Here is a 15,989-nt window from a genome sequence, read left to right as displayed (position 1 = left end):
TGAAACCGCAGCCAGGATGGCCGCCCGCCGCTCCTGGGACACCGCGGGGCCTCAGCGGGTCCCCAAATCTGCCTTGGGACCCCCATGGGGATGCTGACACCCACCCGGAGTGATGGAGCGAGCAGCCTTGTTTCCGAAGGGGAGCAAGGAGCCGGAGAGGTGCCCAACAACCAGGCAAAACTAGATTATATAAAAAAAAAGATGAGTAGAGGCACAAAATGTTGCTCTGTGCCTTACCTGTCCTGGCAGTCCCTGAGAGCATCCCGATAGCGCTTTCCCAGACACGCTGCAGTGAATTTTAATGAGTGAAATTTCTATGGGGGCTGACTCCTTTGGAAGTGCATAGCTTTGAAAAGAACCCAAACTGTGAATCATCTTCATTTGCCTCAGATGTTCCTCCTGCTACCTGCTGGTGCAGTTAAGCCGTATTCCAATAATCTTCCACAGTTCAGGATTTTCTGACATAGCTATTCTATTTATGGGCATAATTTTATATTTATGTTATTTACATGTATGTATACTAATTTGACACACACTTATGTTAAGAATTTAACTGTCCTTTACAAGTTTATACTCCAGCAATCTCTGACAGTTCAAGATTTGTTAACATTGGTAACACATTTTTTTTCTAATCAAGCTAAATTCAGATTATTTGTATTTTTGGTGACTCCACATTGTTTTGTAACCCTGTTGCTTCCCCTTAAACTCCCTAGAATAAAAGGGAAGTACCAGATGTGGGGAAACATGGGCGATGCCTATGGGGATCTCTGTGGAAATGCTCAGGACTTGTTGGTCACTTGCTCTCCTGAATGCAGCGATCACAGATTTTTCAAGCATCGTGTCGTCGTGTGTTTTTTAAAGAATGACTCTATTAATAATGTTAAGAGAAAACAGATGCATCAGGTTTGCAACCAGAAATGTGGATATTCCAGGAGACATCAATTGTTAGAAGTAAACAACAGCCCTGATTCAACAAAGCTCTTAAGCAGACACTTAACTTTAAGCATGCACTTAACACGGGCTTCAGCGAGGCGTTAACATATGTTCTGCTATATAAGGAGGGACTTAAGTACGTACTTACAGTTAAGCTTGTGCTTAAGTGCTTTGTTGAACTGGGGCCAATACTTCAGCTCTCTCCCTCTGTCTCCCTTACATTAACTGTGCCTGACATCCAGGAAATTCAAACAGGGATTGCTGTATTCACCTACCGGCATTTCTTTTCCCTTCAGACAGTGGCTGCATCTATTTTGCAGCACGGCTGAAGTGCTCTGGGTGGCAGGGTCAGGCCATCCCATGCACCTTCATGCCCCCATCACTCCCCATCCCTTGGGAGCCCCACGCCGCAATGCCCATGGGGTCACCCATGGAGAGACCGAGAAATGGTCACACCTGTAAGTCTCTGTGAAGACCCCACCTAGAAGTCTTTTGTGCCTTTATTTTTATTGGTTTTTAAATTAAGATATTTTTCCGTAATATTTTGCGTGTTCATAAAAGATGCTTTATTGGTTTTTAAATTAAGATATTTTTCTGTAATATTTTGCGTGTTCATAAAAGATGTTTGCTTGCTTTGTGCTTATTTCCAGGTGGTTGGTTTTTTTAGTCCTGAGCACCAAGAATTGCACTGTGCAATGATTTAGCCTCCCTGGTCAACCTTTATGCAAGAAAACTTAATTTTGTAATTTTTTCCTTTTGTAGCTTTTTCTCCTGTTACATCCCCCATCCACTGAGTTGTGCATGTCAACAGATGAACGTGAATGGGAAAGGCCTTGGTGTCTTCATGGGTTACTGATGACCTCCTGAACCAGCCTGGATGCTCTGAGATGCCCTTCCAATTAGCTTGAGACTCTTCTTCTTGGTTGTAGGTCACCTTCATTTCAGACTGAAGTTACTGAGGATGAAGTTCTTCCCATTCTGGTCACTATAATGGCACTTTGAATCAGCATCACTGGAAACCCCAAAGCCCAGCTGTCAGTCTTTTCCACGGCTTGGGATCAAATCATCGTAATTTGTTGGCTTTTATTTGCAGTAAACCAGATTTCTCTGAAAACTGAACGGATCTTGTTTCATGAGCCAGGGAGAGCTCAGGGAAAGTGGGAACCAAAGTTGGTACCTCCAGACCTAAGCCAATCGAGGCAAATCCTGAACCAAGCATTTCCGAGGTTTTCCTGGTTTGTAGGTGAAGTTCTGCCCTTCTTGCAAAGGGAACTTTCGCACTTGCTCCAATGGGGCCGGAGCAGCTTTCTCCCCAGGATTTTCCTTCTGGACAGTTTTTAAACTGTGGGTATGGGAGAAGCTCTCTGGAAGAGACGAGCCTGTTGAACAGCAAACCTGCTGCCTTTCCCAGCCCCAGCTTTCTGTCTACGCCACCTCTCTACCCAAAAGGTCATGGCTGGAGAGGCACGGTCACTGCAAAAGAGAGGATTTTGTTTTACCAGTCAAAGCCAAGTGTGATCAACCTGTGGCCTTCAGTTAGATGTCGTCTAGATACTATGCTAAGTTTTCTTGAATAAAAAAATTAATAAAGACCTCAAGGACCAGCTCTTCACTGCTTATTTTCTTTGCAGATGACAGCATCCAAGTTCCAGTTATTTCTGTCTTGGAAAATAAAAAATGCTACCAGAAGAAAAGGAATGTGAGTTTGCAGCACAGTTTGGTACCTGGAAGACTCCAGGCTGGAGTGCACGTTCCTGATTTATGGTGTACTTGTTAAAACCACTTGTTCTTGTCATAACAAAACAGATCGAAGTGAAGCTGGGTAGAAGGTCTCCTTCTAGTTGGCACTTCATCATGGCTTCTTACTCTGTCTTAGGTTCTGGGGGTTTACAGTTATATAAAACTTAATGAATCAGTATACTTTAGATTTCCTTCCTAATGCATATGGGTTCAATTAACTGCACTGTTTGCTTATTTAAGCGTTTTCATTAAATTGCTTTACTATATTTTCCCGCAATTGAAGGGGAACATGGTGGGGCTGATGCCATCTGCCACCATCAGTTTAGCAGAACCTTTTTCTTTGTTCAGACCCATTCTCTTTTATTAGAAAAGACCCTCCTACCCCCAGTTCCCTGTGTGCCATGCACTTATTGCATTCTCCTCTTCTGACTGCAGACTGATAAATAAAAAGCTTGTGCAAGGACCTTCATGTATGGTATTTTTTAAGGCTCTCTTTTACAAGATCAGGTCGTGTTTTGCTCCCCCTTCTCTCCCCCTGCTTGCAGATTCCTTTTTGCTCCAGCTTGTGAATAAATAATTGTTGCTATTACAATAGCTAGCAGCTCTTGCTGCCTGGCTCTGCGGGGTGGGGGATTGCTTTGGCTAAAACACCCGGCCAGGCTACAGGCTCAGCCCAGGACAGCAAGGACAAGGCAGGGGAGGCTTTTTCCTTGTTATTAAGGAACAGCTGATCCTAGACATCTTACCAAACCCTCCTAAAGGTCCTTCTCATGGCAGGGGGTGGCCTCCCTGCACGTGTCCCTCCTTCACCCGTGGCTTCATTTTTGGATCTGGTGCCGTTAAGACTTCCCACACTGTCCTCCCCCCAGCACAGAGGTAGTGTTTTATTACATTCCTCTTGTTGCTTTACTCTGTCCCTTCGAGCTGCATCTTGCCAGTGTAAGTGCTCACCGCGAGTGGCCCTGTGCTTCTCAAAGGGCTGGCGGTCCCAAGGGGGCTGCTGCCAGCAGCCCTCCGAAACACCTCGCCCCGCCACGGGGATGCCCATCAGGCACTGACGATGCCTTACCCCCATTTTACGGACAAACTAAACTGAATAAACTCACCCGCTTGATTTGGGATGCAATCTGCACCCTGTTACAGAAAGCAAGTGCTTTATAGACGCCACTAATAGGAAAAGCACATCCTGAAGAATATAATAGAAGAACGAAAACCATTCATCCTCGAGGACTCTCGTCCAGAGGTTGGCTTTTCGATTTGGGAATGCAGTGTCTGATATTGCATAGGTTATCTGCCATCTCTGGGTTGGGGAACAGAGGAAGGCTTTAGTGCTCCCAGAGCAAACTGGTATTTTGCAATACAGTCCGGGGAGGAAAACGCCCTAGCGTTTATCATTTTCTGTTCCCTGCTACAGGCATTTTATGTAAGGGAAGATGCAAAGAGAACAAATAACTTGCCCTAAAGGTACACAATGAATCTGTGGCAAGGCCAGCAAGAGAAATGCTTTTAACCATTGCTTGCAAGACCCTTGCTCAAGCAGTACTTTCAGTGAGGGGATCACAGCCCCTTGTCCTCCCCAAAGTCTAAGGAAACTGCTCTGGCCAGGAAGGACCAGAGGATGATGCTGTGGGACCCTCACCCAACCTGTGCCCCCTTTTGTAGGGGGGTTTCCGTTTGTGGAGCAAGGTACCAGACCAAACAGCTCCAAGAATGAAAAGAAAAGAAAGAAAGAAAGAAAGAAAATAACACTCCCCAAACCCTTTCATTTTCAGTGAAGTGAAATTTAAGAAAAAGCAAAATGTGGCAAAATGCATTTAAACTGGAAGGAAAAGCATTTCCCTCCCTGCAAGTGAGAATGGACTTTTTTCCTTCCTTTTCTTCTTTTCAAAAAGGTTTTCTGATTTCTGTTTTTTTCAATGAAAAATGCAGCAAAGGCACCAAAGATTTTGCAAAACATCACCAAGTTGCCAAATTAACCTTTGCGGGGGGGGGGGAAGGATCAGCTGGAAAAACCTCAGCTTGGACCCTCGGCTGCATCCCAGTTCCCCCCTGCCCTCCCTGCCCGATGCCCACTGGGCACGGGGACCCTAACCTCTGCTAACAGCCCCGCAGGCTGCGGGGACCCGCATGCAACTGGCTGGATTTGCCACAATCGTAAGGAATCACCTGAAAAAACCAAACTGGTGCAGAGCCTGGGCTCTGGGAGGCTTTGAGAGAGAGTGGCTTGACAGCCCTGCCAGCTCCAACCTCTCTCTGGTGCCTTTTCTTCTTGAAGTGAGGCATAAAATAAATTGAAGCTGCTGGCTGTGGTAAACATTCCCTCCAAACATGCCTGTTCTTGATACCCCAAATACAGATATTCAATTGTGGAAGAGAATGGAGTGGAGAAAGAAAAAAAAAAAAAGAAAAAAAAAAAAAGAAAAAAAAAAAAAGAAAAAAAAAAAGAAAAAAAAAAAGAAAAAAAAAAAGAAAAAAAAAAAAAGAAAAAAAAAAAGAAAAGAAAAGGAGAGAGAGAAAAAACCCGACGCTTCCAAGACACTAAAAATAGACTCTGATCACTTACCAAATGGTAAAATGAAAATGATTTGCTTTGAATAGTCTCCAGAAAGGCTCAGATACAATGTCTTGTGGAGCAAAATTGAATCAGTTGAAAGTGCAGACGCCAGCTCAGCCTAATCCCTCCCAGCTGCTTTGCTTTGCTTTTTTTCCAACAAGCAGCCCCTAAAAGTCGTCTCCCTAATCCTGCAAACTGAAATTCAATCTTGTTTTTTTTTTTTTAAATCAAGTTTCAAGCCTGGGGCTTGCAGGGTGGGGGAAGTGGAGGAGGGAGGGCTTTGGGGTTGCCTCCTTCCCCTCGCCCTGGCTGCAGTAAACACAGCCTTGAATTCAAGGAAAAGCTTTAGACTACAATTCGCTTGGCTTGAGCCAAACACACAAATCTGATGCCTTTAAAGCCCCTCCAGCAGACAGTAGATAGCTTTGAGATGCTCGCTAAATGGCTGTCTGGTTGCTGCCTTTTTTGTTGTTGATTGGGGGCCCAAGGAACCCTTGTCTCTGGGTTGTTTTTTTCTTTCTTTTTTCTCTCTTTTTTCTTTTTTTTTTTTCGGTGTCTGCTTTTATCAGTGAATTTGGGTTGGGCATTTACCTAATGCAAAGACCAAGACAAACAATTTCTCACAGAGGCTGGTGATTGTGGCCAGCGGTGCATGTACAGGCTCTGCTATCTCGGGGAATATCGAGAGGTATTTATGACACTTTCCCAAGAGTTTCCCGACTCCTGCCCTCCTCTCCCCCAGCTCCTGCCGCATGTGTGACTTGCAAGGACTCGGCAAAGGCTCACAGGGCATCCCGGTCCTCGGCTCCCTCTGCGGCACCTGGGAGCGTAACTCCATGCACTTCCAGACTTGCCTTGTCAGTCTTTGCCACCTGATGGTTCACTGATCCCAAAATTTTTTTGGCATCAAGTGACACTGGTTTGGTTTTGGAGAGTAATTGAGAATAGATAAAATAACAGCAAAGCATTCAAAACCAAATCCCGTGGCTCAGCATCCTGATAATCCAAATTCCTGGGTCTGAACACTGCCAAACTCAAGGCTTCAAAGGTTTTCACCCTTTCAGCCAAGCAGGTTGGCCCTGCGAGGCTCTTGTTTGAACCCAGGTCAGGGTCCAGAATTTGAGCAGAAAAATGGTTAAGAGTGAGAAGAGGGAGGGTATCTATTTTGCAGTCTAGAAACTCCCCTAGGAACAGCTGCAGGCAGGTATAGATTTGCTTGGAGTACTATGAAAAAATAGGAAATCAAACTTATAAGGAGAGAGTGGAAAGCTCACGTGGGAACCTTGGATATCAGTTCTCTTACCCTGATACATATGATGACAAAAGACATACCTGCAGAACAACCAGTGCAGCTGCCACACCCACGTGGGTATTGAAAGTTGGAGAAATCGGTCCCATATCATGAAAATCACACATTTCACAGATGCAGAGATGATTGTTTTGTCTGTTCCTGACGTCCATGTTTCTTCAGCTTGTTGGCATAACGGTCTTGACCCCCCTCCCCGTGTCAGGAGCAAACTTCTTGTTTGCAACCGACTGTTACTTCTGCTTTGAGACACCTGGGGTTACAGGACATTTACTCAGGCAATATCCATTCTTGCTCTCCGGATCCCTGTACCCATCAGTCTGACACAAGGCTGGGTCACCAAGAGTGATAAAAGCGTTATTACCGAAAGTTACTTTGAACTGAATTACCTCTTGTATAATGAGGGACAGCACGTTGGGCACCTGGACCGAATGGCCACATGTGTTGGTTGCTGGATTTTATGGTGTAAAGTGATGGACAGGTTAGATATAAACTTACAGGAATAAATGGGTAGAGATATACAGACAGGTACGGGGGGGACAGATGGATTAGACTAATTGGCATAATTACATAGACACATACAGGGTCTGTGCAGAGGATGGATAATCTGATACTAATAGAGAAGAAGTAACGATGGAGGGAAAGCGTGTGTATTTGACATGGACTAGACAGCCTAGCCAGGGGTTTGGTATGGTGAGTGTGGTCCTGATGCACATCGGGATAAGTAGAATAGATGTGGGATGTGTTGTGTTAGAGCAAGTCCCATCTGGGTGGGCGGAAAGTTTATGTAGGAGCTGGCGGGATAGCTGGGTGGTGGAGCTAGGGATGAGGTGGCTGACGGGCTGCATAGTGAACCCACGGGATAAATATGTAGACAGAAGAGGCGCTGGCTGGATTTACCATAAAATAGGAATATTTAAAAATGTAGAGCTAGGTATGGGAGAACTATAGAGGGAAGGAAGGAAGGAAGGAAGGAAGAAGGGAAGGAAGGAGGGAAGGAAGGAAGGAAGGAAGGAAGGAGGGAAGGAAGGAAGGAGGGAAGGAAGGAAGGAAGGAAGGAAGAAGGGAAGGAAGGAGGGAAGGAAGGAAGGAGGGAAGGAAGGAAGGAAGGAAGAAGGGAAGGAAGGAGGGAAGGAAGGAAGGAAGAAGGGAAGGAAGGAGGGAAGGAAGGAAGGAAGGAGGGAAGGAAGGAAGGAAGGAAGAAGGGAAGGAAGGAGGGAAGGAAGGAAGGAAGGAAGGAGGGAAGGAAGGAAGGAGGGAAGGAAGGAAGGAAGGAGGGAAGGAAGGAAGGAAGGAAGGAGGGAAGGAAGGAAGGAGGGAAGGAAGGAAGGAAGGAAGAAGGGAAGGAAGGAGGGAAGGAAGGAAGGAGGGAAGGAAAAGAAAGAAAGAAAAAGAAAGAGAAAGAAAGCAAAAGAAAGAAAGAAAAAGAAAGAGAAAGAAAGCAAAAGAAAGAAAGAAAAGAAAGAAAGAAAAAGAAAGAAAGAAAAAGAAAGAGAAAGAAAGAAAAAGAAAGAAAGAAAAAGAAAGAGAAAGAAAGCAAAAGAAAGAAAGAAAGAAAGCAAGCTTAGAATAAGCCTGAAATTAGCTAGACAGAGAAATATGGATGGGATGGATTGCAGCATACCCGAGCCTGATAGCCATGTTACAATGAGCAAATAGGTGTCTGCATATCACATATTGGTTTGTTGGATGGGCGTGGAACAGATAAATGTGGAAAAGAGAAAGCTGGACTGGGTAGGTAAAGTAACTGCTGGGTGGCTGGGAAGTTAAGCAGAGTAAATGTAATGTGGATAGATTAAAATACAGAAATGTGGACTGTCACAAGTAGGTATTGTAAGTATGAAGCTCTAATAGGTAGCAAGTAGATAAGTACAGATATAATAGAAAACTTAGCGGGACACATGGAATAAATGGAGACATGGACTGATATCTGTATCAATTAACAAGTTTAGGTAGAGATATGTAGAGAAATTCTGGGCTACATAAATTAAATAAAAGTGACATGAGCAGCAGTGGCACTAACAGATCTAAAACGGGAAAATGGACGTAAGGAGGAAGAGGTGGTCCGCTAGAAATACTGTGAATATTCTGGGGTTAAGTCAGCGGAGTAGAAATTGGATGGATGGGTGGATGAAGGGATGGGTATATATACCGACTGAAGAGATTATTAACTGAGCTTGTATTAGCTAGAAAGATCGACTAGATAAACCTGTAGAGATCAGATTAATAAATTAAAGGCCAAAAGAGAAAGAGATTAGATTGAGATGGACAGGTTTACAGCAGACAGAACATGTGTTGTCTGGGTAAAGGGATGGAAAGATAGCTGGAAGGATGGAATAAATATATGACTAATACAGCCAGAAAATATGGGCTGATAGGGTGAATAGGGCATTGATTATAGGGAATGTGGATAGAGGGAGGAACAGATAAAAGAAGAACAATAACAGAGTTAATAGATGAGTAGTTAATAGAGTAATAGATGAGTAACACCCATAGAGAGGGTATCTAGTCATCGAGACTCCTGCAAATACAAAGACAGAGAAGTGTGAAAAAGGTGACGTGCAAGACATAGGTGAGTGAAGGAAGTATTGGGTAGATGCATACAAAAAAAGATAAAGTGCACAGACACGAACGAAGAGCAGATACGGGAAAAAGCAAAAGAGCACTTAAGGAAGAGTCAGAGAAAATAGGCATGGAGTAAATAGATTACATATAAAATTCATACAGAATAGAGATTATGCTGAAAAAACAAGCTTGGAACGATTAGCGAGCTAACAGGTTGGACTAGGTATTGGGTAGATAAAGAGACAGAGGAGTATTCATGAGCTGGGAGTGTTGAGAAATTAGCCTGATGATCAAGTACCAGTCAGAGGGATGCTAAACGGGGGGAGTAAATCCTGGTGAAGAAGGATGTGGGTGCACATACAGATGAGTGGGTACCAGGAAGCTCGTCAGAGTGGGTACGAGTGAGCAGAGAGATGAATATGGGTGGAACAAGGAGGGAGATGAAAATATATAGTTTACCACGTGCTATGGAAATCCAGAGAGAATAATTAAAATTTGCATCGGGTTGCTCAGATAGGTAAGTAGTCACAGGCGTTAGCTTAATGAGTATGTATAAACGAGACTGCGAAAAAAGCTCATTAATCGTGGCACTAGTTGCATTGATGTCTTAGGCATGACAGGCAAAAGCAGAAGTGATGAATACATTAGTGCTGTAAGAAAGGACGAGAGCGATGTGAGATAGACTAGATGTGTGAGACATGAATGTATGCAAAATAGGCAAAGAGGTCAGGTAAATGAGAATACATGGGGAAAATGGATTGCTAAGTGTTATGAAACTCAACTATAAACACCTACAGGGATGTGTGGGAGAGAAAATTAGGTGATCTGCAGTCATAGGTGAACAGAAAGAGAACAGATCTGTTTGCACAAGAAATAAGCATAGAGAAATTACATGATCAAGGCTGAGATGTGACTCCCAAACCAATCCTAAAACTAACCCTAAATCTAAATCCTGACACAAATCCAACCCTAAGCTTAAAGCTTATCCTAACACAACACTAAGCCAAACCTATCCCTAACCCAACAGTATCTGAACATAGGACTAACCCATAACCCTAACCTCACCTAAAACTCTGCACTCAATACCTAACCCTAACAGAAGCTGAGACCTACCACTGACCCTGATACTAACCATAATCCTACCCTAAACCTAACCCAGCCATAATCCAAACATAATCCTAAATGCTGAACCAACCCTAGCCTAAACAATCCTACCCTAAACCTAACCCAGCCATAACCCAAACGTAATCCTAAATGCTGAACCAACCCTAGCCCTAACTCTAAAGCAATCTCAACCCAACCCTAACCCTAACCAAACCCTGACCCTAACTCTAAGCAGTAATCCTTAACCCTATCTCTAACTGAATCTTAACCTTGCACCTTAGAGGAACAGGTAGAAATATATGATACATTTGTGTTTAGCTGATACTAAACTGTGTTAAAACAAAAGAAAGAAGATTAGGTAAATATGTCAGAGATGGAGTTGTCAGGTTTATGTATTATAAAGTAATATGATATTCGTTGGCTACAGGGAGGTTAGGAGGGTCAGCTAAATGAGTGGGTATAAGGTAGAGATGAACAAATTCAATATGTCTGTGTAGAACAGTTATACCAGAGAGCCTGGAGAGTGCAGGTAAATAAATTCATAGTTATGATCTCAGATCAGAGATCAGAGAGATGAAGATGTATAGAACAGTGTGATACACGCAACCGGTGGTTAAATCACACATCCAGGTAGGCTTGAGGTAGGCAGGTATTTGTGTGGGATAGACAGGTAAGGAACGAGGGAGGAGGAAATGTAAGGCAGGTGAATACACACAGAGCGGGGGAGCCATGGAACGAACAGGTATGCATGTTGTCAGAGCTTGTTGAAATGTATGGAGAGGACAGGTAACGGGGCGGGTTCAGGTCAGGAAAGCGGACACGACTGGAGATTGGCAGTTTCTGCCTTTTTCAAATTATGACCCCTGCAAATGTGACCAGTGGAGGTGCCAGCCCCTGCCCGGTGAGCCTTAGCCCATGGACAGCAGACGACCGCTGCTTACCGCTCTCCCTGAAGCCCTGGAAATGAGATGGGGACCAGTGAGGGGAGCGGTCCTGTGTTCCTCACATGGAGCATGGCTGGGGTAGGTGTATGGGGCAGACGGGACAGTCTTAGGGGGGTACAGGCAAGTGGGAAGGGGCCGTAAGCTGACGTGCTCAGAGGTAAAACATGCAAAGCCACTTAAGGTAAGAGGATGAGCTTTCAGAGGACAGGATCCAGCCCTTTTTGCTACCATGCCAGGCAGAGAGGTTGCACGGGTTCTGTGCTGAACCCAGTTCAGTGCCACCGCATCGGTCCATGGGACCGCAGAGGTGGGTCAGCAGAGGGGCCAAGACCCATCTCAGCAGGCTCTGTGAGCTCAGGGTGAGAGGTGTAAGCACGCCTCCCTGCCATAAAGAATAATGAGCTTCCCTCCAGCTCCAAATATCTGCACTGACTCACGGTATTTTATTCTCCTCGCTGCAGGGAACAAGCTGGAGACGTGGGCAGAGACCCACGCAGGACGTCCCAGCCCCGGGCTCCACTGCTGAACCCGCCTTGGAGGGGATGCTTCCGAAAGGTGCTGGCTTCTGCAGACCAGGGAGGGGAGGCTGCTGCCTGTGTTAGCCGGTTCCTGGGGAGGGGAGAGCGGGCTGGCCCCCAGCCTTCTCACCTGCCTTTCCAGGTTTGCTTTCAAAGGTTCAAAACCTGCCCCTGTAAATGTTTAAAGAGTGGGGTCTGGCTTTGTGAGAGCATAAGATTAAATTTAGGACCTGACTTCAAACACGGACTTGTGAGAGAACGGCTCTCCAAAATGCTTCCTTCACCTCGCTTAACTTCATGCTTAACTTTAAGCAGCTTGAGTCTGCTGACTTCAGTAGAGTGCGAGCAGCAGGGTGCGAGCAGTGTTGCGGTTATCCACAGGGCACAGCCCCGCTCCCCCGCAGCCAGCGGCAAATCTCCAGCTGGCCTCCGTGGGACCAGGGCTTCACCTCATGCCTAGAAGCATTTTGCTGCGTAGTTTCCTTGTGTGCTTAAGTACTTTCCTGAATTAGCTCTTAAATGAGTGAACCCTCCTTCTAGACTTTCTGGGAAAATGAAAAGAAGGGGGTGGAGGGAGAATGGGAATTTTTGAGGGTGCCCAAATGCCGAGAGCCAGCCTTTGGAAGGGATTTGAGTTCTCACAGTTTCACCCAGGCAGTTAAAGGAGCCTCAGCAGGAGCCAGAGCAGATACCTCTGATAGACACAGGCACTGGGTGCTTTTAAAGATCCCACTATGTACTTAGCTGTATCTTGAGACATCTAAATCCCTCTAAAAGTCTCACTCTTAGTGTCTAAGTCCCAGGTGCCTAACTCACTTCTAGGAAAATCTCACACCAGGACTGATTCACTGAATCATTTTTTTAAATCTGGTCCTCACTCACATAGGGCTTTTGAAAATCCCACTGCTAATCTCCTATACCCGGGCATGTATCACTTTGAAGCCTGTAAAATAAATTGCTTTGCGCTCCTGGGGGACAGCAGCTACTTTGTCCCTGCTCATACTAAGTCAGATTTTTGTTTCTTGCATATTAACACATAGATTTTTTTGGGAAGCTCTGAAGCTGCTATGCGAGACTTGAATTAGCAACCCGGATCGGGTGCTGTTTTACATGTCATTCTGGGGAGGCATCGCACGCTGCTGTGGGTTGTAGGTCTCCATCAGCAGAGGTGTCGGGAGGAGCTGGTTCTGGACTGCTCATTTACATCGGTGGGGTTCGCCGGGCACAAGCCTTCGCTCAGCTCCACTGATCTCCTGGGAAGATTTGTGAGCAAATTTGATCGTCTCCAGCAGAGACTGAACATTGTTACCTGGGTTTTTGCAAGAAATTACTTGGGTGAAGAAGGGAAAAAATCAAATACATATGTTCTTTTGTTTTTCTTCTTTTATTTCCTACAGGAATTTTTATTTGTTGGGAAGTTTTTTGGTAAATAAAAATTCCGTGCATATGCTTTCTTCATTAGAGAAATTGGAGTTGGGGATAAACAAATTATTTTTTCCTGTTAAAAAAAAAAAAATCATGCCGCAAAAGAAAAGGCTGGCTGCCATTGAAACATTTTTGATAGAAAATCTGCCTGCAGCCCTAGTGCTTAATCAGTTTGGAGCAGAGCGTAGCCTGTAGCTTGTTAATAAGAGCAGCTTGCCCGAGCGGTTCGCACAATGGTGAGCTGCAGAGGAGGCGTGTTGCATAGCTGTGGATTTTATTTTGCAGCTCTGTTAATTAAAACATATTTTACTTTGAAGGAGGTTTTTACTGTTTTCTATGAGGGTGAGCAGAAAACTGTTCTCCTGGATAGATTAAAGGAGGGATATGAAGTATTTTTTTTAGAAGTAACAACTTAACTTTGTTTGATGGGCAAACTCTTAGCAAAAACAATGTGTAGTTTCTTATTTTTATTTGTTCTCAGTCCTTGTATACAGGCTGGTTTATGAGTCTGAAAATCTTGGCTGTTTTGATAATATCAAACTAAATTTTCACATACAAGTTGCCAGACTGGAACAGAAAAGTTGTCACAGATTCTTGTTTAATTGATAAAGGAATTTTTACTTATACAAGGGTAAACTAAAATAGTAAGGCCTGAAACTGTGCCAGTGAAGTTAATGATAAACCCTTCATAGGTTTCATATAAAGCCTGTATTTTTATTATCCCAGTTCCAGCGACTTTTGTTGCAAGTTTGCAGCAAATTGCCAGACTGGAACAGAAAAGTTGTCACAGATTCTTGTTTAATTGATAAAGGAATTTTTACTTATACAAGGGTAAACTAAAATAGTAAGGCCTGAAACTGTGCCAGTGAAGTTAATGATAAACCCTTCATAGGTTTCATATAAAGCCTGTATTTTTATTATCCCAGTTCCAGCGACTTTTGTTGCAAGTTTGCAGCAAAATGTTAGGGCATTTCTAAGTGTTATTTTTATTATCAAAAATCCCATTAAAATCAGTACTGAAGCATCCCATTAATTTAAATGGGACTTTGCATAGTTTGCTGAGTTCCAGGCCACAGATAGAGAAAAGTATGCAATTTGGAGTTAAACTGACCACAGCCTTTTTATTAGAAGACATTTAATCTCGAATGAACAGGGCAGTCTGAGGCATAAAGTCTTTGTGAACTTCATCTGGGCTGGTGCAACAGGAGCTTTCACCGTGCAGCAACTTCTGGGTTGGTCGTCTGGGACCTCTCAAGGACCGTATAGCGTTCCCAAGCGAACCCCTAGCCCAGGTAGGTATGCAAAGTGCTCCCCAGGCAGCTTTGCCTTGGAAATGCTAATAGGTAAGGCAGCACACCCAGAACAAATGGAAAACCGGATTCCGCTGTATCTCTGGCTCCAAGCATCTGCTTGCCTTGACAAAGGCAAGGCTGCAATCAGTGGGCAGGAGTCTGGGGGCTCTCTGCAGCACCCGCTGGAAGGCAGAGTCCCACTGGGCTGGAGCCACGCTTGGTCGAAGCGATGCAGCTTCAGAAATCCCTGCCTGAGCTTCACGCACTGGAAACCACTTGGAGGAATGCGCAGGGCAAGGGATGGAAAACCATCGCCTCCGGTGTGCGGAAACACCCACCAGCCAGACGCTGGCAAAGGGAGTGCAAAAACCGAAGCACAAAGAGCAGTGGGGAAGAGCCATTTTATACGTGGGACCCCCTTTTGGGGAGTTTGGGGGCTAAGGGACCATTAATGACAGCCCCCCTCGGCTGCCCCCAGCATGGGCACGCACCTGGGCACCTCCAGGGGCATATCCCTAAGAAAGCTGTGCTTGGGCAAGGCGGTCCCAAGCCATGCTTCAAACACACCAAAACCCCAAATAATTCAGGCTCTAACCGTTGTGGGGGAGACCTAAAGGCTGCTGGAAGCAGGGCATCTGTAAAGGTGCACAGGGAAGGTGTAGGAGCTGCTTTCTGCTCAGTGTCTCCTTGGAATTTTCCTTTCCCTGAGCCATAAATGTGTCAAGATGCCCATATTTCGCCCAGCAGCAGCGGATCAGCTTTCCCTGGTACATTCACAGGGCAGGGGGACACCGGTGACGGACACCGGCACAGTAAACCCAAGCAGGCTGTGCCCCTGGTCCCCAGCTCTTTCCCGCAGACTGAGTTTCAGGGCGGGGGGGTCGGTGTTCAAGACTTCGACAACAACCGAAACTTGGCGGCAGGGTTTGGCTAAACGTGAGCCCTGCAGCCCCTACTCTGATTTAGGACTAACAGTGCTACCTCCAGGAACAGGAGAAAACGAACACCTAAAATCCAGGCTAAAATAACAGCTGAGGGCTTGCAGATGCCCTCCCGGGTGGACACTGGAGGGGAAAATCGGTCGTTTTCCTGGTCTGGCGCACGCTCCCGTAGCTATAATAAGTGATAAAGCAGCCAAAGAGACTCAGCTCCTCTCTGCCGAGCCCCCGGGTTAGGTGCAAAGCCGCTGCGCAGCCCCCCAGCCCCGGGACGGGGGCTCCGCGGGCACGGCGTGGCTGTGGGCCGCACCGGCCGGATCCGGCCTCGCCGCAGATAATTTACCGTTTCGTTGCCTGAATTATGGCATTTTTTCACAAAATATTAATAGTAATCACAATAGTAATGAGATAGTAATGAAATCAGAGTCTTTTGTGCTCGCAACAGCTTGGGAAAAGAAGAAATAAATCGAACAGCCTTTAAAATTCAGGATAGGGGAGAATTTGGAGGAGCAAGAGGAAAACCCACCTTAGCAAAACGGGCAAAACGGTTCAGCGGGAAGGAGCGGTCCCAAGGCTGCGACACGCCGCGGGGGGGTCTTCAGGGTGCGAGGGTTAACCATTTTGGGAGGAAAAAATACCTCCCAACCCACGGCTCGGGGCGTTATTATTT

General features: G+C 45.4%; 1 protein-coding gene across 1 annotated transcript in view; it reads left to right on the top strand.

The window, feature by feature from the left end:
• CATSPER3 (cation channel sperm associated 3) overlaps nt 1–15,315 on the top strand; it is a 38,396-nt gene extending 23,081 nt beyond the window's left edge. The window contains 1 exon segment of the mRNA XM_009286072.1: nt 15,241–15,315. Coding sequence (XP_009284347.1) covers nt 15,241–15,315 — 75 coding nt within the window.
• The last annotated feature ends 674 nt before the right edge of the window (nt 15,316–15,989 follow it).

This window comes from Aptenodytes forsteri, unplaced genomic scaffold (genome assembly GCF_000699145.1).
Source record: "Aptenodytes forsteri isolate BGI_AS27 unplaced genomic scaffold, ASM69914v1 Scaffold54, whole genome shotgun sequence".
In the NCBI taxonomy this organism is placed as follows: Eukaryota; Metazoa; Chordata; class Aves; order Sphenisciformes; family Spheniscidae; genus Aptenodytes; species Aptenodytes forsteri.
Note: the sequence above shows the minus strand (reverse complement) of the source record. Positions and strands in the feature narration are given on the sequence as shown.